The following is a 24,953-nucleotide window of genomic DNA, read 5'->3' on the forward strand; positions in this document are numbered from 1 at the left end:
CTCTGATGAGTCAGGCCGTTGGTAATTACTAAAAGAGCTTGGTTAAGCTAGAAGAAACGGTAGAGAGCACGGTGCTGAGATCAGAGTATCAACAGAGGCCATAGCATAAGCTGGAGGTAGCGATGGAAGTGTGGATATTCAGCTGGTGGTAGCGGCAGAGGACAAGCATTAAGCTGCAGGTAACGGTGACGGTGACCCGGGAAGTGCTCACCATTGTTCCTCGGGGCTTTAGCAAGCTTCACCAGCGTAGAAGGAATTCTATGTCACTAAAAAAAATTTAAATTTGCTCATTTTGGAGAATAAAGATGCAAACTCCCTTCTGTTTTTCTAAGTTCACTAGTGGTATACTTACCTATTTGTTCTCACTTATTTGTGGTTTCACCTGGTCCCGCCTCCCAAACTGGCCACTACTGGGTTTATTCTCTTTCCTGGCTTCACGGGCCCTATCATACCTACTATTATGCTACGTATGGATCCTATCTCTACTACTTTGTTGCTTTCGAAGGCTTAAGAAATATTTCTCAAAAACATTCCTGTGACTTGTATGTATCTTTAACTTTCAGGTGTTTTCTCGTTTACCTGTATCTTGCCTCTCGAATAGCTTACTCCTGAAACCCTATTATCTTCTCTCTCCATTTTGTACGTCGTTATCATATCTCCCTAGACTTTCTGTCCTCTAACGTCATCAGGTTTAACTCTTTTAATCTCTCCACTTAGCTCTTAATATCCCTTAGCTCTAGGACTAGTCTCGTCGCAAACCTCTGCACGTTTTCCAGTTTCTTGAAATATTTCATCAGGCATGAGTTACAAACTGGTGATGCATATTCCGAGACGGCCTGACACGTCAAAGTGTCGTAAATGACTCTGTTGGGATTCCCTTAAGCTAATCTCAACTTTGCCAGACGTGCATTTGCTGTGGAGGTTATTCGGTTGATGTGCGCCTCAGACGATGTGCTCAGAGCAATGCTCACCCAGAGGTCCTTCTCCTTGAATGAGGTTTGCAGCCTTTGTCACCAAAGCCTGTACCTACTCCATTTCTAGATTTTCATAACCTTAAATTGGCTGGGGTTGAATTTCAGTAACCACTTGTCAGACAAATCCTTTTGCTTGTCCAAGTACGATTGTAGCTTTTCTTTGTCGTCTTCTGTTTTTATTTTCCTTTCACATCATTTGCAAACAGGGAAAATTCAGACTATTTCTTCCAGCATGTTGTTTACGTATACCAGAAACAGTTCAGATTCTCGTATAAATCCACATGTCACACTTATCCACTCTGACACCTCTTTCCTGACAATCTCTGCTCCTTGTCAGATATCCTTTGATCCATTGTAATACCTTTCTCATTATTCATTAATCCTCTAGCTATTTCCCCCAGTCTCTAGTGCGGTACTGCGTCAAAAGCCTTCTTAAGAATATACAGTCCATCCAGCCCTCTCTGGCTTGAGTTCCTATGAAAAAACTCAAAGCATATTCCTGAGATGCGGATTTACCATCTCCAAAACCTACCCCTTTTCAGGTATTCCTCACTATTCGATTATACTCTCATAACCTTAAATACTGTACATGTCAACGACACTGGCCTGTAGGTCAATGCTACCTGTCTGTCCCATTTCTCAAATACTGGAACTACGTTTGCTATCTTCTACTTGCCTGATGGTGGTTCTATATTAATTGAATGGTTGATTTTAGCTGGAAGTACATAATATGCTCCTTCTCCTTTTTTCACTAATACTGGTCCCACTGTCATTTATGTACCTAGCTCATTCAGGAGTTTCTTTATCTCTTTTTCCAGTTATATGTATTTTATCCAGTACTCGTTGGTATATTTAATCTCTTTGACTCTCTGATAATGTCCCTATTTCATCCCAGAGTACATCTTTAAATCTTTTGTTCAGCTCATCAAAGACTTTTTCGTTATTTCACGTGAGCTCTTCTTCGTTCTTCAGCTTTATTACCTGCTTTCTTTTCCTGATGTATATCCTGACTGTATATCATTTTTGATTGTTATACAGTCAGTCTGGCTCTTCTGCTTACTTCCTTTTCTGCTGTTCTTCATATTCTGTATTTTATTCCATGCTACTGCACTTTAAGCTTTTACCTGTCTTCATCTCTGGGCGAACTATGGGCCTACTCTGTTCTAATTACTGCTTCTACGCCAGGGTACGAATTTCTCCTCTGATTTCCGACATTTTCCAGCTATATATTCTATTATTTCATTCGTTGTCTTTTCTCTCAGTTCTCTTTCTCATTCCGCTGCATTCAGGGATTCATTCATACCTTCATAGCCTCTTCTTTCGATGTCTCGTTTCTCTCTATCTTACTGTCCTAAGTTTCTCTTCATCTTCACTACCCTGTTAGCATCCAGGGGCCTTGGATATTTTATTTAGCCTACGTCAGATTCACTTAGGGTGAATGCTAGGTTCAACCTTGCTGCTTCATTTATTTTCTCTCTCTGGTTGTGTCCCTGCCATACTGGCACAAAGCTTTCCATCACCACCACCATCATCATCATAGAACCCCAAATATTCAGCATCTTTTGTGAATCCCAAGTCTCCCAGTATACTTCCTTGTGGCTGAGGTCTTCAATGATTGGTAGCATTGTGTTGGTAATGAGGATTCTTCTTGCTGTTTCCACTGTGATGTACACCATCTCATTGTGGATATCATATTCCTGTTTTAGTCTCCTTGATTATGCCTACTGTGTGTGCCTCTCATCTCCTCCAATTTCCACTACTTTCTGAATAGCAACACTACTCCTCCCTTACCCTGCTTTATCCTTTCTCATAATTTGATATCCGGTTGACGAAACTGATTTTAATATTATCTTCATTAGTTTCATGATGTCTAAGGATGCCACTACTATACACTCGTTCCATTCGTTAATCATGTTTGTTATTTCATATGCATTTGTGAAACGTATTTTCTGTTTCCTTTCTCTTACTGTATTCCAGTTTCTGATATCCTGGTTTCCTTGCTCTTGGACAGGGGGAGCAGTAGAAGGGGGCGTAGAGGAAGGACATTTGGAGGCAAGGGTAAAAACTGGTTGTGGGGAAGATTCTTGAACTGGAAAGGGAGGGGGTAAGGGAACCTCCCAAAGCACTGAGGCCCTTTCAGAACAAAGGTTCTGTCGTCGTACTGAGGGTCCCTCGGAACATTGATTTTCTCTCAGAACACTAAGGTCCTCTCAAAACACTGAGGGGCCCCCAGAGTGGAAGGATTAAGGTGAATAGTGTGCGGAAGATGGTGAGAGTTGTGGGAGGGGGGGGGGGTAAATACGAGGTAAATATTTGAAGGTGTTGGGGGGAGGGGGTTTAATAGTGGTTGGGTGTTGGGTCAGGAAGGGCAGATGGTTGCCGAGGATGAGCGAGAAAGATGGTGGACTGTGGTATGCATAAATGAGGGGTCTGGATGTCGATGTATATGTATGTATGTATATATGTATATGTATATATATATATATATATATATATATATATATATATATATGTATATATATATATATATATGTATATATATATATATGTATATATATATGTATATATATATATATATATGTATATGTATATATATATATATATATGTATATGTATATATATATATGTATATATATATATATATATATATATATATATATGTATATGTATATATATGTATATATATGTATATATATATATATGTATGTGTATATATATATATGTATATATATATATATGTATATGTATATATATATATGTATATATATATATATATATGTCGTGCCGAATAGGCAAAACTTGCCTTCTTGGCTTAAATAGCAACGCTCATCTTGCCAAATAGGACGAGCGAAAATTTGTGTATGCAATAATTTCGCCAAAATAATTCTGAATCTAACGAAAAAAATATATTTCGTTGTGCTTCTTTATTATTAAATTATTGTAAACTTATATAAAATATATTTAGTTGGGTTAGGCTAAAATAAATTGTTCTTGTTATAATAAGGTTAGGTAAGTTTTCTAAGATTCTTTTGGAGTAAAATTATAAATTTTTACATCAATATTAATGAAAAAAAAATATATTTTTAAACGTATAAGTGAAAATTTTAGAAAGGACTTAATTTTAAATGAGTTCTTGCTAAATGACCAGTTTTACATATTCGGCACGACATATATATATATATATATATATATATATATATATATATATATATATATATATATATATATATATATATATATATATATATATATATATATATATATATATATATATATATACATGTATATATATATGCCTTTTCTAAATCCATAAATGCAATAAAAACTTCCCTATCTTAATCTAAATACTGTTCACATATATGCTTCAATGTAAACACCTGATCTACACATCCCCTACCCACTCTAAAACCTCCTTGCTCATCCGCAATCCTACATTCTGTCTTACCTCTAATTCTTTCAATTATAACCCTACCGTACACTTTTCCTGGTATACTCAGTAAGCTTATTCCTCTATAATTTTTACAGTCTCTTTTGTCCCCTTTCCCTTTATATAAAGGGACTATACATGCTCTCTGCCAATCCCTAGGTACCTTCCCCTCTTTCATACATTTATTAAACAAAAGTACCAACCACTCCAACACTATATCCCCCCCTGCTTTTAACATTTCTGTCATGATCCCATCAGTTCCAGCTGCTTTACCCCCTTTCATTCTACGTAATGCCTCACGTACCTCCACCACACTTACATTCTGCTCTTCTTCACTCCTAAAAGATGGTATACCTCCCTGACCAGTGCATGAAATTACTGCCTCTGTTTCTTCCTTAACATTTAAAAGTTCCTCAAAATATTCTCGCCATCTACCCAATACCTCCATCTCCCCATCTACTAACTCCCCTACTCTGTTTTTAACTGACAAATCCATATTTTCCTTAGGCTTTCTTAACTTGTTTAGCTCACTCCAATTTTTTTTTTTTTTTTTTTTTTTTTTTTTTTTTTTAATGAAAATAAGAAAAAATTTTGGAGTGAGCTAAACAAGTTAAGAAAGCCTAGGGAAAATATGGATTTGTCAGTTAAAAACAGAGTAGGGGAATTAGTAGATGGGGAGATGGAGGTATTGGGTAGATGGCGAGAATATTTTGAGGAACTTTTAAATGTTAAGGAAGAAACAGAGGCAGTAATTTCATGCACTGGTCAGGGAGGTATACCATCTTTTAGGAGTGAAGAAGAGCAGAATGTAAGTGTGGGTGAGGTACGTGAGGCATTACGTAGAATGAAAGGGGGTAAAGCAGCTGGAACTGATGGGATCATGACAGAAATGTTAAAAGCAGGGGGGGATATAGTGTTGGAGTGGTTGGTACTTTTGTTTAATAAATGTATGAAAGAGGGGAAGGTACCTAGGGATTGGCAGAGAGCATGTATAGTCCCTTTATATAAAGGGAAAGGGGACAAAAGAGACTGTAAAAATTATAGAGGAATAAGCTTACTGAGTATACCAGGAAAAGTGTACGGTAGGGTTATAATTGAAAGAATTAGAGGTAAGACAGAATGTAGGATTGCGGATGAGCAAGGAGGTTTTAGAGTGGGTAGGGGATGTGTAGATCAGGTGTTTACATTGAAGCATATATGTGAACAGTATTTAGATAAAGATAGGGAAGTTTTTATTGCATTTATGGATTTAGAAAAGGCATATGATAGAGTGGATAGAGGAGCAATGTGGCAGATGTTGCAAGTATATGGAATAGGTGGTAAGTTATTAAATGCTGTAAAGAGTTTTTATGAGGATAGTGAGGCTCAGGTTAGGGTGTGTAGAAGAGAGGGAGACTACTTCCCGGTAAAAGTAGGTCTTAGACAGGGATGTGTAATGTCACCATGGTTGTTTAATATATTTATAGATGGGGTTGTAAAGGAAGTAAATGCTAGGGTGTTTGGGAGAGGGGTGGGATTAAATTATGGGGTATCAAATTCAAAATGGGAATTGACACAGTTACTTTTTGCTGATGATACTGTGCTTATGGGAGATTCTAAAGAAAAATTGCAAAGGTTAGTGGATGAGTTTGGGAATGTGTGTAAAGGTAGAAAGTTGAAAGTGAACATAGAAAAGAGTAAGGTGATGAGGGTGTCAAATGATTTAGATAAAGAAAAATTGGATATCAAATTGGGGAGGAGGAGTATGGAAGAAGTGAATGTTTTCAGATACTTGGGAGTTGACGTGTCGGCGGATGGATTTATGAAGGATGAGGTTAATCATAGAATTGATGAGGGAAAAAAGGTGAGTGGTGCGTTGAGGTATATGTGGAGTCAAAAAACGTTATCTATGGAGGCAAAGAAGGGAATGTATGAAAGTATAGTAGTACCAACACTCTTATATGGGTGTGAAGCTTGGGTGGTAAATGCAGCAGCGAGGAGACGGTTGGAGGCAGTGGAGATGTCCTGTTTAAGGGCAATGTGTGGTGTAAATATTATGCAGAAAATTCGGAGTGTGGAAATTAGGAGAAGGTGTGGAGTTAATAAAAGTATTAGTCAGAGGGCAGAAGAGGGGTTGTTGAGGTGGTTTGGTCATTTAGAGAGAATGGATCAAAGTAGAATGACATGGAAAGCATATAAATCTATAGGGGAAGGAAGGCGGGGTAGGGGTCGTCCTCGAAAGGGTTGGAGAGAGGGGGTAAAGGAGGTTTTGTGGGTAAGGGGCTTGGACTTCCAGCAAGCGTGCGTGAGCGTGTTAGATAGGAGTGAGTGGAGACGAATGGTACTTGGGACCTGACGATCTGTTGGAGTGTGAGCAGGGTAATATTTAGTGAAGGGATTCAGGGAAACCGGTTATTTTCATATAGTCGGACTTGAGTCCTGGAAATGGGAAGTACAATGCCTGCACTTTAAAGGAGGGGTTTGGGATATTGGCAGTTTGGAGGGATATGTTGTGTATCTTTATATGTGTATGCTTCTAGACTGTTGTATTCTGAGCACCTCTGCAAAAACAGTGATAATGTGCGAGTGTGGTGAAAGTGTTGAATGATGATGAAAGTATTTTCTTTTTGGGGATTTTCTTTCTTTTTTGGGTCACCCTGCCTCGGTGGGAGACGGCCGACTTGTTAAAAAAAATGTATATATATATATATATATATATATATATATATATATATATATATATATATATATATATATATATATATATTTCAACAAGTCGGTCGTCTCCCACCGAGGCAGGGTGACCCAAAAAAGAAAGAAAATCCCCAAAAAGAAAATACTTTCATCTTCATTCAACACTTTCACCACACTCACACATTATCACTGCTTTTGCAGAGGTGCTCAGAATACAACAGTTTAGAAGCATATACGTATAAAGATACACAACATATCCCTCCAAACTGCCAATATCCCAAACCACTCCTTTAAAGTGCAGGCATTGTACTATAAATACATATATATATATATGTGTGTGTGTGTGTGTGTGTACTCACCTAGGTGTGTGTGTGTGTGTGTGTACTCACCTAATTGTGCTCACCTAATTGTGGTTGCAGGGGTCGAGACTCAGCTCCTGGCCCCTCCTCTTCACTGTGTGTGTGTGTGTGTACTCACCTAGTTGAGGTTGCGGGGGTCGAGTCCGAGCTCCTGGCCCCGCCTCTTCACTGATCGCTACTAGTGTGTGTGTGTGTGTGTGTGTGTGTGTGTGTGTGTGTGTGTGTGTGTGTGTGTGTGTGTGTGTGTGTGTGTGTGTGTGTGTGTGTGTGTGTGTGTGTGTGTGTGTGTAAAAGTGAGACTTTCAGACCTGGTGTGGAAGGTGAAGCCTCAGGCTACTGGCTAGCGACGTGTTAAACACTGAGGTGACTCGCAGTTAATATTGTGGAACATTCGGCTCCAAACTGATGGACATGAATGAGCTCACTTTCCCAGGTGAGGCGAGGCGTCCCTATATACTTAGCACAATCTGATCACTGAATCTCAGTACGGTTTTAGAAAGGAATTCTTTTGTCTGAAGGATTTACTAAGCTTTTTCACTAAGGTATTTGGCGTGGCGAATCATAAAAGAACAGGATATTATGTATTTGGACTTCAGTAAGGCTTTTGATAGGGTTCCAGCGTGTTGTATAATGTAGTGTAGTATGCTGTATAATATAGTGTGGTGTTGTATAGTGTAGTGTGGTGTTGTATAGTGGAGTGTGGTGTTGAGTAGTGTAGTGTGGTGTGTTGTGTAATGTAGTGTGTTTTATAGTGTAGTGTTGTAGAGACTGATGAGAAAGGTAGCAGCATAGAGTATCGGAGAAGTTCTGCCCTAAAGAGAGGCATGGCTGACCAACAGACAAGGGTGTGTAATTACTGGCAGTACTAATGAAAATAGTTAGGTAAATGGACAAGAATTCATTTATTTTGGGACATTTATTATGGCAACATTTCGCCCCTAAGGGAAGGTTGTAGTAGTAGTAGTAGTAGTAGTAGTAGTAGTAGTAGTAGTAGTAGTAGTAGTAGTAGTAGTAGTAGTAGTAGTAGTAGTAGTAGTAGTAGTAGCAGCAGCAGCAGTGTTAATATCAATGGTAATAGTAACAGTTATAGAAGCAGTAATAATGTCGAGCCATGGCTGCGTAGAGAACATTACCGTATTGTTGTTGTGGGGTGCGGTCCACTAGTCCCAGAGAGAGTGAGGCAACTCTCCCTTTCCTCACAAGAATGCCAAGACTTTTTTCAAGGTCAACCACCCCGGGAAAACAGAAAGGGTTATTATTGGTCTCTGTCTGTCTGTCTGTCTGTCTGTCTGTCTGTCTCTCTCTCTCTCTCTCTCTCTCTCTCTCTCTCTCTCTCTCTCTCTCTCTCTCTCTCTCTCTCTCTATATATATATATATATATATATATATATATAGTCATTATTTACTTCAGCTGCTCGGTGTAGTAAGGTGATAATTTATCGTTTACAGTGTATAATAATAAGTGGGCTTTGTAACAGACATCGTTGTTTTGTGCGCAAATCGTTAAAAAAAGTGTTTTTTTGAGGTAGACACTCAAAATCATGATATGCCGAAGCTGACATCACCAACTTGGCACACCATTCAGTGGCCTAACCTGTCGGAAGGGGTTGTATCACCCTCGTTTAATATTTGATCTTGCTGTTCGGTTATGTAAATTCTGTATTATTAAATGGGTTGTACCATGGAGTTATATTTTGGGTCTATGGGCCTAATCTAACCTATTATTTAACTCAAAATCTTGGTTAGCTTACAACAGGCTGGGTTTAGTTGGGTTTTTTTGTGGTATTAACAAAATTTTTCTTCCCACAGGCACAAAATATATGTCTTCAATGCACAACTCGCGTATATTGTTGGAGAATTTACTAAATACTCCATATTTTCTAAGCAACTAAAGTAAATGTTAACCGTATTTTACCATCTAGCAATAAATAGCAATGATGCTATATTTACGATACCACCGTAAGCTTCACCTTAGTAAAACGTTGTTTCTTATATTTACAGAAGGTGAGTTTGAGACTAACCGTCTCTATAGAAAGGATGTGATACCAAAGATTACTGCCGATGTCAGGCAGCAGGAGGCTGTGGAGGTGAAGAAGCAGGAGGTGGCAGCAGGAGCGGTTGCAGCAGCAGCGGCAGAGGCTGCGGTGGTGGGGACTCGTCGACGAGGAGGTTCCAGTGTCCCCAACACCACCAGCACCACTAAGAGAGGTGAGCCACCTCATCACACAACCCACTCATAACAGCCCACTCATAACGCTCCCTCATTCATTTCATACGACTACAGGAACTCAGCCACTGACTTGATCACTCAAATAATCAGCCACTGACTTGACCACTACACAAATAACCTGCACATAGAAGAAAGAAGCTCACGAAGACGTTTCGATCCGACTGGACCATGTCACACACTGACAAGATCACTAACTAGCCACCATTGTGTCGAAGTGGTCTTAAAGTCTGTGTAATATGAAAGACGAACTGAGGACAGTCACTGTTATGATCTCATAAATTATTCTGACAATTTAATTTAACATTTTTCTGTTGACTTCTTCACGTCTATTTCATGTTAGCATTACTAACATTTATAATAGCTAAATTAGTCATTTCACTTAAAAAATCTAAAAACCAACAAGTATTAACCTCTTTATGGATATATATAATTAAATAAAAAGGTCTGTAAATTGGAGGTTAGATGGTTTATTGTTCCTGTAACTAAACTTTTTTTAAAATAAAGTTCTCAACTGTGGTGATATTATTTTCTTTAAAAATAAGGAGGTCGTTCGCAGAATTCATAACCTGTGTATAGAGACTGCCATGTCACTAAACTGATTCTTGATTCAAACATTTTATATATATATATATATATATATATATATATATATATATATATATATATATATATATATATATATATATATATATATATATATATATATATATATATATGTTGTTAATGTGTTGCAGTGTCAGACAAGATGGTGTCAGACAAGGTTTATACCATATATATATATATATATATATATATATATATATATATATATATATATATATATATATATATATATATATATATATATATATATATATATTTATATATATATATATATATATATATATATATATATATATATATATATATATATATATATATATATATATATATATATATATATATATATATATATATATATATATATATATATATATATATATATATATATATATATATATATATATATATATATATATATATATATATATATATGCAAAACAACCACTCTGAAAGAATAGAGAAAGTCCAAGCGCTTTCTTGACTACTCACATTATCATAGTTCCTTGATAATGTGAGTAGTCACGAAAGCGCTTGGAATTTCTCTATTCTTTCAGAGTGGTTGTTTTGCATATTCGGAAATCACCTGTTTACTGTGATCTTATTGCATATATATATATATATATATATATATATATATATATATATATATATATATATATATATATATATATATATATATATATATATATATATATATATATATATATATATATATTATATATATATATATATATATATATATATATATATATATATATATATATATATATATATATATATATATATATATATATATATATATATATATATATATATATATATATATATATATATATATATATATATATATATATATATATATATATATATATATATATAATGTCTGGCAGAGATCCTGAATAGTGAAATGGTGAACAGATATCCTAAACATTTAATAAAGAATAATACCTCTACAACCCATTCGCTTAACTTTTCCCCGCTTGCACCTGCACCACCTTAGTCCCGCACCTTCCCTTCTTCCCAAAACAATTCGTGCACTACATGCAGCAGACATAATGTATATAAAAGAGCACCCTGTAAAGATAATTAAAATAAATAGATAAGCTTTCTAATACAACTTAAAAATAATTCTGAGACAAAGCTAACATTATGGCAACCTTGACTTAAACAAATATATGTACATCTAATTTTAAATGAAAAACTGCATGTCTTAAAATTATATTATCATAGAGCGATTTCATCGATGACTGATATGGTGGAGAGTAGGGACGCGCCCTCATGTCCTACTTGGGTTACCCATGTGAACGTAAACCTCAACTGTTGCAACAAGTCTACACTTACACCACATGACACTAGAACTGCTGCATCAGGTATACACCTACACTATTCACACTAACACTACACTGGTACAAAAGAAAAGAAGTACGTTCACATACGCTGTATACAGTTATAGAAAAAAAAAACAGATTCCTTGTTAGGTACTCCCCTCCAGCGGATACCTCGTGTGGTTTTTTTCTAATTTTCTTCTATTACGATCTTATGCGTGCGAGAAATATAAAACTCTCTGGGTAAATCTCACATTGTCAGCGCTGGTGTTTTTTTAGTTAAAGGCAATTAGTAACTACATAAATGTATCATTTTTTTATGTTTTTAGACAGACACTGGTCGTCCACAAAACCCTAAATAGCTTTGGAGCAATAACAAATAAGTTTGTGAGTTTTCGCCGGACAAACGTAGATAATCTGCTTCATAGATGTGAACCATCGACTGTAATTAATAACTGTGCACTATCTTACTGAAGTTAGGAAGATCGAAAGGAGTTTAAGGAGAAATAAGAGGCCAATTCTGCGGAACGTACAAGTTAAAATGTTATAATGTTCAATTATAGAATTTTAGAAAAGTATTACTTTAACTGAGCAGCAGCTGGGAGGCGCATTTAAAGGTCGCACTAAAAAAATACCACTACTACCTGTTACTAGTTACCCCACTGTTACTAGTTACCTTCACATTTCCGGTTTGAGATATCTCCAAAACTAGAGAATATACATTACATTTGAACAAATAATAATAATAATAATAATAATAATAATAATAATAATAATAATAATAATAATAATAATGGCGAATAAATAAATGTATCAATAAAAGTTGTAAACGATGGAACTATTGTCATTGTGAAAACGATTGTTCGTTTACGAACGATGGAGCCACTGTCAATGTACGAACGCTGGAGCCAGTATTCTTGTACGGGAGATCCCCTCAAGGGAGGTTCCTTGACGCTGGCGAGGGGCACTTGATCTAGGGAATTGGATCTGTGCTCCAGTTCCCTGAATTGAGCCTGAATACCTTCCATCCACCCCCCTACATGCGCTGTATAATCTTACGGGTTTAGCGCTCCCCCATGATTATAATAATTGTACGGGAGATTAAACTGTCATTGTACGAACGATAGAACTATCGGCAGTAAAGAACAAATATAAATATAGACGAGCCTAAATAACGATGAAAACGTGGTAAAAATAATATAGGTGTCAAAAAATAAAAAATATAGCGATTTTTATAAGAACTCTTACCAAATGTTTTCCGCATTCACTGTATTTTAAATTATATGCTTGTAGGCATTAGTTAATTTTTCGCTACTTATATTTACATTATATATGAGTTCTGATGATTTATTTCAAGAAATATGAGACTTTACGATGATCAGTTTGGTGGAGAGAAACAACCTTGGATGTACCAATACTGTCACCACATTATTAAATTTCCCCTGAGTTGCAGGGAATGTGAACGGGCACATGAGCAGTATCGTGATGATCACTAATAGAATCTTTAGTCACCTCTGAAACTGAAGGGCCATGGGTTCAAAGTTTCTGGTGTTTCTGTCATCTTATAAGAACCAAAACAGGATTTTGTAAGGCAACACACACCATGATAAACTTGTCGACATAAAACCGACGCCACCTTGTTTTGTGGTGAAGTCTTCTTCAGTTATTTTACACTGTGTGGTGTGCTAACTCGGGTGGATCATTCAACGCAAGAACATTGGCCTAAGCTTATACACAAATTTCGAAACAACATCATTGTTGCAGGCACATATATATTTAACTAAGAATTATTCAACAAAGTCAGCAAAGAGTGAATCCGATGCTCAAGTAATGTATGCGACTATCTTGAACGGTGGTACTGGAGTAATGTTAAAGTATTTTCACATGTGGAGTGATACTGGAGTAACATGTGAGTACCTGATGAAACTGCATCACGTGCAATATAACATGGCAAATGTGTATTCTTCTTTGTCTTGATAACTTATAACCCTAATCTGAGTCTCTCTAACCATGATATCTCAATAACAAATGGCAAGAATATTTAAGAAAGCAATGGGAATATTGAGTAAGATGTAAATTATCATATTCTTGGATATAATAAATTCAAAATTCTTGGTTTGTTGCCACGGAAATCAATATCGATAGTAACCTGGGACGATGCAAGTAGAGATAGACAAAAGTTTTACTGTGCGTGTTAACACTGTATGTTAACCTTCAGTAATAAGTGTGAAAGGTGTGAGTGTCACCGCTAAGAAAAATGGAAATGATACATTATACTCCTTGGCCACAATTTACAGCAGTTCTTACTATTAATACAGTATAGAAAGCACTAAAAAGGTACTGTCACAGTGTTTTAAAAATGTTTTTGCTATACTTGGTAATTAATCTATTATTAACGGAGCTAATAATTTGTCGGCTTGTTTCAAAAATGACACAAAAATTATTTGTACATAATGATCGTCAGTTTAATTGCACGTCAAGTTGTTTTGAACGCTACACTGAGCAATATTTTTTGCCAAGCACGTTCTTTTGTACATTATTATTATTATTAAAGATTAGCCGGTATTCTCCCGGCCCGGGCCTTTTCCAAGTGGTGGCCCGGCCTTGGCTCCCTCTTTAGGGAGTGTCTGAGACCTAAGTCTCCCATGGGAGGAGGCACAAGTACCTCCTCATCTTTGGGACCAACTGTCCCCAGGCCTAGCCACAAGCTAGGCCTCTCTGGTCTGCCATCCCCGCCCCAAGGGGGCTAATGGGAATGACAGTCTTATGAGCTAAAGGCTCGGGCTCAGGCACCTACCCTACCCTAGAAGGGTTAGGCATGGTGTCGATCTTTTTGTACATATGTACTCGTAAAAAATGTATTCAGGATTTTAATGGAGACTTTCATCCTCGTTAAACTGTATGCTCTCCTAATATATAGTACGAGGTGCAGTCTCGTCCTTATATGCCTTCCTGTTAGTCTTTTATTTTTATAGTTCCTTGATATGTGAGAAATCACGAAAGCAATTGTGATCTTATTTTCATATATATATATATATATATATATATATATATATATATATATATATATATATATATATATATATATATATATATATATATTGTTGCTCCCTAATAAGTTTGGGATCAATTCGGCGGGCAGATTCTCCTCAAGACTGTTGCTCCCTGTTTAGTCTGAGAACGCGACAATTCGGAGTTGGATCACGTTCAAATGTCATATTGCATTTTTTACTGAACCACTTCCCGGAACTAAATAATTTGCGATATAATAAAACCAAGGTTAAGGACAACCTGCTTATTTATTGCAGGTACTGGAAGCACAATGACACTTGTCCGTGATGATCTTTAGTACTGTTTTTCGCCAGTGCAAACAACGGCTCATTTTTACAACATTAATACAAAACAATTTTGTATAGGCTAAACTTATGTTGTAACTCACTTTATAGACATATTTACCATCACATAAGATAAACTAAGTTAGAGTCGATAAAAAAAATTTGCCATTAGGAAAACCATATGTATTATCCAACTCATTTTCCTATGTAAATGCCATATATTTCCTTTTGCTATGGAAACAGTGAATGTGACACAGAACACTGGTTTTGTTATACAATGTCTATTTCCACAGTCTCCTAGTTGGTTGCGTGTCTATATTCACTCACCGAAACAGTCTTGCCTTCATGTATTTTAAGATTTATTGATGCTGATATGTTATAATTGGTTAAACATGGTTAGTTAATGTTAACCTAACTTAAATAGCGTTTGCGGAGTAATAAAAGCAGAAAACCAGCAATGGTGTTAGTACAGGTTGATATTATCGATGTCACTGAGGCACATAACAAAGCAATTAATGTTTCAATTTTTAAACACAACAATAAAACAAGAAAGGTGGTACCTGCCTTTTTTACAGTTACAAACTCTTGTATATTCGCAACACTAGCCACTGACCACAACACGCCGCTCAACATAAGCAATCATATCAGTTTCAATCTCTAGCCACCAACAACCTGACTTATCGAAAATAGGCCGCGATTAGTCTCCAGCATTCCTTGCTTTGAATGTCTCATACGGGTTTCACGCTCCATGAAATATAACAATAACAATATACGCTCAGAGAACTAATAGTATTATTCACAAGCTTCCACCATCTGCTGTCATACAACGATCCATTTACAACAGCTCATGGTGATATATACTAAATAACGGGTCTTTCAGTCACTGAAGAACTCAACAAGCACCTTTCACTGACTCCATATGATCCTATTACCATGATCCATTGAGTGCTTGATCCCTATTGCATGTCCCGGCAGCCCTGCATGACTTCATAAAGTCCTAATGACCATGCACGAATACAATAGCATGACTTACTAACCCTGCATGACTTCATAAAGTCCTAAGGATCCTGCACGAATACAATAGCATGACTTACTAACCCTGCATGACTCCAATAACTTGTCCCACTGACCCAGCATGATCCCAGTGCCACATCCCTAGAACCAAATAGCTAGTTGCTTGCATGCTGACAACAGTACGTCCACAGCGACTGCACCAGCCTCCCACCTTCCCTACAACCAACACGTCCAACAGTGACCCTTCATGACTCCACTATCACTCTCCACTAAGTGGCTTCCTCCTCCCTGGCGGTTCCGTCAGGGTGTGTGGCCGAGGGGGCCGTGTTCGCCGAAGGTTCGGCCATGGTGTCGCCAGATGAATGCTCCTACTGCTTCTGTATACATGGCAACCGTCGCTGTGTGGCACCTAAGTGTCTCTTGCCGGTAGAAGGCTGCCGGCCCCGCTACCGAGCCTTCACTTGCTGCCCCACCTTCTACGACTGTCGTAAGTATCCCTTCATTACATCGTTCGTCTACATATACCGTGTGTGTACTTCGATAACCTCGCCCTTCCAGCAAGTACCGTAAGTATTATCAAGCTGCCGCTCGTTCACTAAACCCCCTCCCCCTCCTCCTCTCTCTCTCTCTCCAAACTTTTTATATGATTGTCGAATGTTGAACGACTCCGCCTGCGTTCGTATTTTGCTTGGTATATTTCTTTCTCAGCACCATGGGCAGGTTGGGTAGCATCTAAGATACCGTCAGGCCACCAGATTCCTGGAACCAGGGTTCATACAACTTGCAGCGTCGTGAACAATAATGTTTGTGCTCCTTCAGCTCTCTTACCAATCTCTCCGACTCTCCGAATAGTAAAAATAATTACAGAATCGATATTTTTTTTAAGAATACTGTGTTTGATGCTAAATTCTTCTTTCAATGAAACATGAAATGAGAGAGAGAGAGAGAGAGAGAGAGAGGGGGGGGGGAAAGAGAGGGCCACACACACACACACACACATCTAACACTTCATTATATCTTCTGACTCCAACTGGCTCAGTCTAGACTCGAGCCTCTGTTAGACATATTACCAAGTTGAGTAGTATCGTAACATCTCGACCATACGAATAATGGACAGCATTTCTGCTAACATTAAATTTAATTTTCTGAATGCTTCTTCTAGAAGAAATACTGTCAAATCTTCGCTTATGGTGTGGAAGCCGGTAAGATGTGGTACCCAACCAGGTGTTATGCCTGAAAGGTTCGAATCCTGTCTATGAAGTCTGAGGATGTGAAAAGCACACACAGCATACATATGTAATTATCATTATGTACACAAACATGCACGCACGCATGCACGCAAACAATCCATAACTATAAACTTTAACCACGTAACAGGATACGCTCTAAATGTCACTCCACACTTATTAATACACTGTTTTTGTAACTGTCACAGGGTGTTGCGTTATTTACCTGAAGGGCTTGGGAACACTTTTATCAAACCACTAGAGGACTTGGGAACACTTTTATCAGACCACTGGAGGACTTGGGAATACTTTTATCAGACCACTGGAGGACTTGGGAACACTTTTATCAGACCACTGGAGGACTTGGGAACACTTCCTAAGCAACTGGAGGACTTGGAAACACTTTTCCTAGACGACTGGAGGACTTGGAAACACTTTTACCAAACCACAGGAGGATTTTTTCTTTCAGATGGCAAAAGTATACTGTTGCAGAAAACACACACACACACACTGTGCTACTTGACTCTCTGTATAACGTAAACCAGAAATAATACATTCTCAGTTTTCCAACAGCTCATCAGCATTTTACAAAAATTTCGACATGGTCTCAACAGATGTTACATCTCTAGTTCGTACTTTTTTTTCCAAGATAAGCACTCGATTTTGAGATTCTCTTAGTATACAGGGAAACTTTAAACCCGTAAGGATTATCTACAGTGCCCGGAAAATGGGAGGTAATCACCGGTATCAAGACACACCTCTTGACTCTGGGTCACCAGAATAAGGCTTGAGAGCGAAGGTCACCAAAACCTTAAATGCCGATAATGCTTAACACGAATATAAATTTTGATTTCAAAATGAATGTACAAACATGTAATAATCTGACGGCTTACAGAATGCACAGCATCCTACTGTTACATTCATAGTGAAGCGCTAAACCCTTAAGGGTCACTCAGCGCCTGAGGAATAAATTGCAACCGGATCTGATCAAAGGAGGGGGGATGATAGCTCTAATTGAGTAGGTCAAAAGCCCGTCACTAATATTAGGGTACACCAGTGAAGGGAGGGAAACGTATAGCCATGTGTAACACTGTGGTAACGTGTTACACACGTTATCACAGTGTATCATACAAAAGTTTTACGCATCACAGTGTGTAAAACTGTGGTGTAACGTGTCTAATACTGTGGTATAACGTGTGTAATATTATGTCATAACGTATGTAACACCGTGTTATAACGTATATAACAATGTTATAACGTGTGTAGCATTGTGGTATGTAACATTCACCTAGTTGTGGTTGCAGGGGACAAGTCATAGCTCCTGGTCCCGCCTCTTCACTGGTGGCTACTAGGCCCACTCTCCCCGCTCCATGAGCTTATCATACATCTTCTTAAAGTTATGTATGGATCCTGCCTCCACTACGTGTATAACACTGGTATAATATGTGTAACACTGTTATAACGTGTGTAACACTAATGAAGTGAGGTGATTTAATTTTGATTAGGAATTGAACAAAACAACTAATTTCTTTCAAAATAATGGTTACCCTTGACATATTATTCAGTCCATGAAAAATATTTGGACGAAACTGTTTAAACCCCCTAAGTCAGTATACACAGTACCCAGAGATATTAAGTATATTGGACTTCCTTAATGAGAACATATTAGTTTCACCATTAGAAACTTTCAGCATTATGGCTTGAACTTCATCCTCAAATTTCTTTCAGATTTAATTTTATTAATTCTTAACTATTGATTCAGTCTTTAAATTTAAAGACAGACTCCCTATACTTTTATGTTCAAATACTACATATAGATATGTCCCAACCGTTCACCGGGAGCATAGAGGTGTGTCTCAAAGAATCGATCTTCCTCTGACTTGCCCTTCCCAGTCTGAAATTCGGGAACATTCATTTGTATTAAATCACCCGTGAAATTCTCGTGACTTTAAAATTTTGAATAAATGCTTTAATTCACTTGACTTAGATTGTTGGAATCTTTGCATATGCAGAACTTAACACCTGAGCTTAATAACAAGGAAAAATTAGTTCATTTCTTCACTGTGAATAACCTGCCATGGTTAACCACTTTAGAAATGTATTAGGAAAACTTTATATACATAGGACTTGAAGCCAGATCTTAATAACAAACAATTAGTTAGTTAGTTAAAGATTAGCCGGTATTCTCCCGGCCCGGGCCTTTTCCAAGTGGTGGCCCGGCCTTGGCTCCCTCTTTAGGGAGTGTCTGAGACCTAAGTCTCCCATGGGAGGAGGCACAAATATCTCCTCATCTTTGGGACCAACTGTCCCCAGGCCTAGCCACAAGCTAGGCCTCTCTGGTCTGCCATCCCCGCCCCAAGGGGGCTAATGGGAATGACAGTCTTATGAGCTAAAGGCTCGGGCTCAGGCACCTACCCTACCCTAGAAGGGTTAGGCATGGTGTCGATCATATATAAACAAAAAACTGTTCAACTCTTCATTGTTAATAATTTGCCAAAGTTTACCACTGAAGAAATGCATGGGAAGCCTTATATGTATAACAGTTTTCACCTATTGAAACATTAATGTATTCTTTAGACTTTTTTCCTGAAAATTTTGATTATGTGTACGGTATTAAAGACTGCTTGGTTTGTATTACTGAACATTTTACATAACATTAAAATAATCATATGTTTTAAGTGGTTCCATTTGAAATATGTTAACTTCAGGTCTAACCTATACCAGTGTAATTTTATTGATGCACAACTATATTTTAGATTATTATAGTTTGATATTTATTTCACATTTAACTTCTAACTAGAATTTAACCTATATTATTGTTCTACTTGTATAACATTCTCGCATGATTTTTTTCCTACATAAATCATTCAATTGTTTTCTGAAATTTTTAGCATAATCTTATTTTCTTTAAAATATGTTAGTGCTATATTTTAAGTCCGTTGTAAATCATGTTGACTAAATTACTCAGTTCATACTGCAGACAGAATTTTAAATGTTTTAAAATTGTGCCTTACGTTTGTTGTAATACATTTTAATTTTAGAGTCTGTTGATGGATGAAGAAACATCCGAAACGTCAGTAAAGAAACTGGATGTCCATATATATATATATATATATATATATATATATATATATATATATACATATATCTTTCTTCTTTCAACACACTGGCCGTATCCCACCGAGGCAGGGTGGCCCAAGAGGAAAAACGAAAGTTTCTCCTTTTACATTTAGTAATATATCCAGGAGAAGGGGTTACTAGCCTCTTGCTCCCGGCATTTTAATCGCCTCTTACAACACGCATGGCTTACGGAGGAAGAATTCTGTTCCACTTCCCCATGGAGGTAAGAGGAAATAAACAAGAACAAGAACTAGAAAGAAAATAGAAGAAAACCCAAAGGGGTGTGTATATATATGCTTGTACATGTATGTGTAGTGTGACCTAAGTGTAAGTAGAAGTAGCAAGACGTACCTGAAATCTTGCATGCGTATGAGACAGAAAAAAAAAGACACCAGCAATCCTACCATCGTGTAAAACAATTACAGGCTTCAGTTTTACACTCACCAGGCAGGACGGTAGTACCTCCCTGGGCGGTTGCTGTCTACCAACCTACTACCTATATATATATATATATATATATATATATATATATATATATATATATATATATATATATATATATATATATATATATATATATATATATATATGTGTGTGTGTGTGTGTGTGTGTGTGTGTGTGTGTGTGTGTGTGTGTGTGTGTGTGTGTGTGTGTGTACTCACCTAATTGTACTCACCTAATTGTGGTTGCAGGGGTCGAGACTCAGCTCCTGGCCCCGCCTCTTCACTGATCGCTACTGGATCCTCTCTCTCTCTGCTTCCTGAGCTTTGTCATACCTCTTCTTAAAACTATGTATGGTTCCTGCCTCCACTACTTCACTTGCTAGGCTATTCCACTTGCTGACAACTCTATGACTGAAGAAATACTTCCTAACGTCCCTGTGACTCGTCTGAGTCTTCAGCTTCCAGTTGTGACCCCTTGTCCCTGTGTCCCCTCTCTGGAACATCCTATCTCTGTCCACCTTGTCTATTCCCCGCAGTATCTTGTATGTCGTTATCATGTCTCCCCTGACCCTTCTGTCCTCCAGTGTCGTCAGTCCGATTTCCCTTAACCTTTCCTCGTACGACATTCCCTTGAGCTCTGGGACTAGCCTTGTTGCAAACCTTTGTACTTTCTCTAACTTCTTGACGTGCTTGACCAGGTGTGGGTTCCAGACTGGTGCTGCATACTCCAGTATGGGCCTAACATACACAGTGTACAGTGTCTTGAACGATTCCTTATTGAGGTATCGGAACGCTATTCTCAGGTTTGCCAGGCGCCCGTATGCTGCAGCGGTTATTTGGTTGATGTGTGCCTCCGGTGATGTACTCGGTGTTATGGTCACCCCAAGGTCTTTCTCCCTGAGTGAGGTCTGTAGTCTTTGTCCACCTAGCCTATATTCTGTCTGCGGTCTTCTTTGCCCCTCCCCAATCTTCATGACTTTGCATTTGGCTGGATTGAATTCGAGGAGCCAGTTACTGGACCACATGTCCAGCCTCTCCAGGTCTCTTTGCAGTCCTGCCTCATCCTCGTCCGATTTAATTCTTCTCATCAACTTCACGTCATCTGCGAACAGGGACACTTCAGAGTCTATTCCTTCCATCATGTCGTTCACATATATCAAAAATAGCACTGGTCCTAGAACTGACCCCTGTGGGACCCCGCTCGTAACAGGCGCCCACTGTGATACCTCTTCACGTACCATGACTCGTTGCTGCCTCCCTGTCAGGTATTCCCTTATCCATTGCAGTGCCCTTCCTTTTATGTGTGCCTGATCCTCCAGCTTCTGCACTAATCTCTTGTGTGTGTGTGTGTGTGTGTGTGTGTGTGTGTGTGTGTGTGTGTGTGTGTGTGTGTGTGTGTGTGTGTGTGTGTGTGTGTGTGTGTGTGTGTGTGTCGTGCCGAATAGGCAGAACTAGCGATCTTGGCTTAAATAGCAACGCTCATCTTGCCATATAGGACAAGCGAAAATTTGTGTATGCAATAATTTCGCCAAAATCATTCTGAACCTAACGATAAAAATATATTTCACTGTGTTTGTTTAGTATTAAATTATTGTAAACATATCTAAAATATATTTAGCTGGGTTAGGCTAAAATAAATTGTTCTTGTTATAATAAGGTTAGGTAAGTTTTCTAAGATTATTTTGGTGCAAAATTAAAAATTTTTACATTAACATTAATGAAAAAATATATCTTTAAATGTATAAGAAAATTTTTTTTAGAAAGGACTTAATTTTAAGTAAGTTCTTGCTAACTGACCAGTTTTGCCTATTCGGCACATATATACATACACACACACACACACACACATATATATATATATATATATATATATATATATATATATATATATATATGTATATGTCGTGCCGAATATGTAAAACTGGTCAATTAGCAAAAACTCATTTAAAGTTAAGTCCTTTCTAAAATTTTATCTTATACGTTTAAAGATATATTTTTTTCATTAATGTTGATGTAAAAATTTATAATTTTGCACCAAAATGAACTTAGAAAACTTACCTAACCTTTTTATAACAAGAACAATTTATTTTAGCCTAACCCAACTAAGTATATTTTAGATATGTTTACAATAATTTAATACTAAACAAACACAGTGAAATATATTTTTTTCGTTAGGTTCAGAATGATTTTGGCGAAATTATTGCATACACAAATTTTCACTTGTCCTATATGGCAAGATGAGCTTTGCTATTTAAGCCAAGGTTGCAAGTTCTGCCTATTCGGCACGACATATATATATATATATATATATATATATATATATATATATATATATATATATATGGGGATGGAAATCTTTAGCTCTAGATCTTTCGCATTTTCGTGCGTACTCAGGGGCTATGCAATGTCGCAAGACAGCAACAGTTAGCAGGGGAAATTCTCTGAGGCAAGGCAGAAGGTATCAATGGCAGCCCATGACACAACGTCGCAATGTTGACTCTGTGGCATTGGCTACAGCTGATACCTTCTGCCTTGCTCAAAAGAATTTCCTCTCCTATCTGTTGCTGTCTTGCAACACTGCATAGCTCCTGAGTACGCCCGAGAGTGCGAAAGATCTAGAGCTAAAGATTTCCATCCCCAAGTGGCTTGTTCTGCATTGTTAAGATCGCCTGTTTGTGATTGTATTGCTTTAGGATTTGGGTGTCAGTGGATAGGTGTTGAGCAGGCAGTAAACACAACATGCCACAGTTCAAGGGCGTGTGCTCTAGGGGTCTGGCGGGTCGGTCACATTGTTCCAGTCAGTTATCTCGTGCATTACCCTGGAAAAACGTGTCCTTCACGCCTCAGCTGATTGAGTTTCTCCTCCCGTTTTCACTGTATTTGTGTAAAAGATTTGAAAGAAGATTATAAAACCAATAGACAGAAAATTCCCACTTGTATATTCCATATAAATTGATAGCAATAATGTATAATGAGAGGAAACCCACAAGAAGACTACAACTAAAATACACAAATTAAGTTTTTATATATCTACCTCCAACCAAGGTCCAGTCAGCAGATTCTGTAAAAGAGGAACTCAGTTGGAAGTCAAAATATGCAGACAAACTTCATAGATTTATTTTTTAAATGTACAAAGAGAGAGGGAGAGAGAGAGAGAGAGAGAGAGAGAGAGAGAGAGAGAGAGAGAGAGAGAGAGAGAGAGAGAGAGAGAGAGAGAGAGAGAGAGAGAGAGAGAGAGACAGACAGACAGACAGACAGACAGACAGACAAACAGACAGAGAGAGAGACAGAGAGAGAGATTCTCAGGTTAAGGTATTTAGATGAAACAGGATACTTTTCCAGGAAAAACCGGGCTTTCTGATTTTACTCGTAGACAGAGCCCTAGAATAAATGTGAGCAATTCACTGAATCAAAAAGGTGATTTAATTCAGACACGGAGAATATTGCGACCACAACGTTGAGGCCAGTGTTATTGTGACAGGACACCGGAACCTGCTTCATGGCAGTTGGTGGCTGATAAGCGGGCAGGAGAATCATTTGATTGCTCAGGTAGAGATGTACCGTAATCTGTTCACCGCGTGAGAGCTGGGGGTCGCCTACCTTGCAAGTAATCAGCAACAATTGTTGTAGAAACACTCGGGCTTGGCCACATTAGAGGTAGAGAGAGAGAGGGAACATACATAGCCGCACACAATGAAACTATTACAGTTTTTAAAAACACCATCTAAGATGGGTAGAGAGACCATCAACCAGCAGGAGACAATCACCCAGCCTCACACAAAAAGCATTAAATAAGACCCAATGGAGACAAACATAAATGAGTAAAGATGTTTGGAGATGCTGTGCGAGTAGAAGTAGGGATGAGCGGGAGAAGCTGAATTGGCTACAACACTTTTGTACACTAAAATAGCAGACACCGGCTGCCATGGAACCAACGGCACCTCGATTGCTGGAGAGCAGTTACCCGCACCCCAGCTACAGAGCCAGGTACATTCACTTTTATAACACAGACGACTTCTTTGAAGAGTCACTGATGGGACATCTTATGATTAAGACCCACGTCTGAACTTAGTTTATTGATGAATAACACACCAAACGAAAAAAAGGAAGGAGGAAGTGCAGCAATGCTGACCAGAAATGGCTAGAGATTTCAAAACAAGACAGTCTCAGAGCGTCACTACTCAGATTTTATACGAAGAGCAATAATAACAAAAGGTCCTAGGG

General features: G+C 37.8%; 1 protein-coding gene and 1 long non-coding RNA gene across 5 annotated transcripts in view; one reads left to right on the plus strand and one right to left on the minus strand.

Annotated features, from left to right (window-relative positions):
- The window catches only part of LOC128690286 (mucin-2), a 111,733-nt gene that overhangs the window by 57,943 nt on the left and 28,837 nt on the right, over positions 1-24,953 (plus strand). For 3 of the 4 annotated variants that reach the window (XM_070090537.1, XM_070090539.1, XM_053778893.2), the window contains 2 exons: positions 9,435-9,641; positions 16,245-16,427. In XM_070090537.1, the coding sequence (XP_069946638.1) occupies positions 9,435-9,641; positions 16,245-16,427 (390 nt within the window). The remainder of the gene's footprint in view (positions 1-9,434; positions 9,642-16,244; positions 16,428-24,953) is intronic. The other variant, XM_070090538.1, reaches the window with a different exon arrangement.
- Positions 23,763-24,953, minus strand: part of LOC138853510 (uncharacterized) — a 211,779-nt gene continuing 210,588 nt past the window's right edge. The window contains exon 3 of the long non-coding RNA XR_011392683.1: positions 23,763-23,790. This is a non-coding gene — a long non-coding RNA (uncharacterized lncRNA). The remainder of the gene's footprint in view (positions 23,791-24,953) is intronic.

The sequence above is a fragment of the Cherax quadricarinatus genome, chromosome 32 (assembly GCF_038502225.1).
Source record: "Cherax quadricarinatus isolate ZL_2023a chromosome 32, ASM3850222v1, whole genome shotgun sequence".
Lineage (NCBI taxonomy): Eukaryota > Metazoa > Arthropoda > Malacostraca > Decapoda > Parastacidae > Cherax > Cherax quadricarinatus.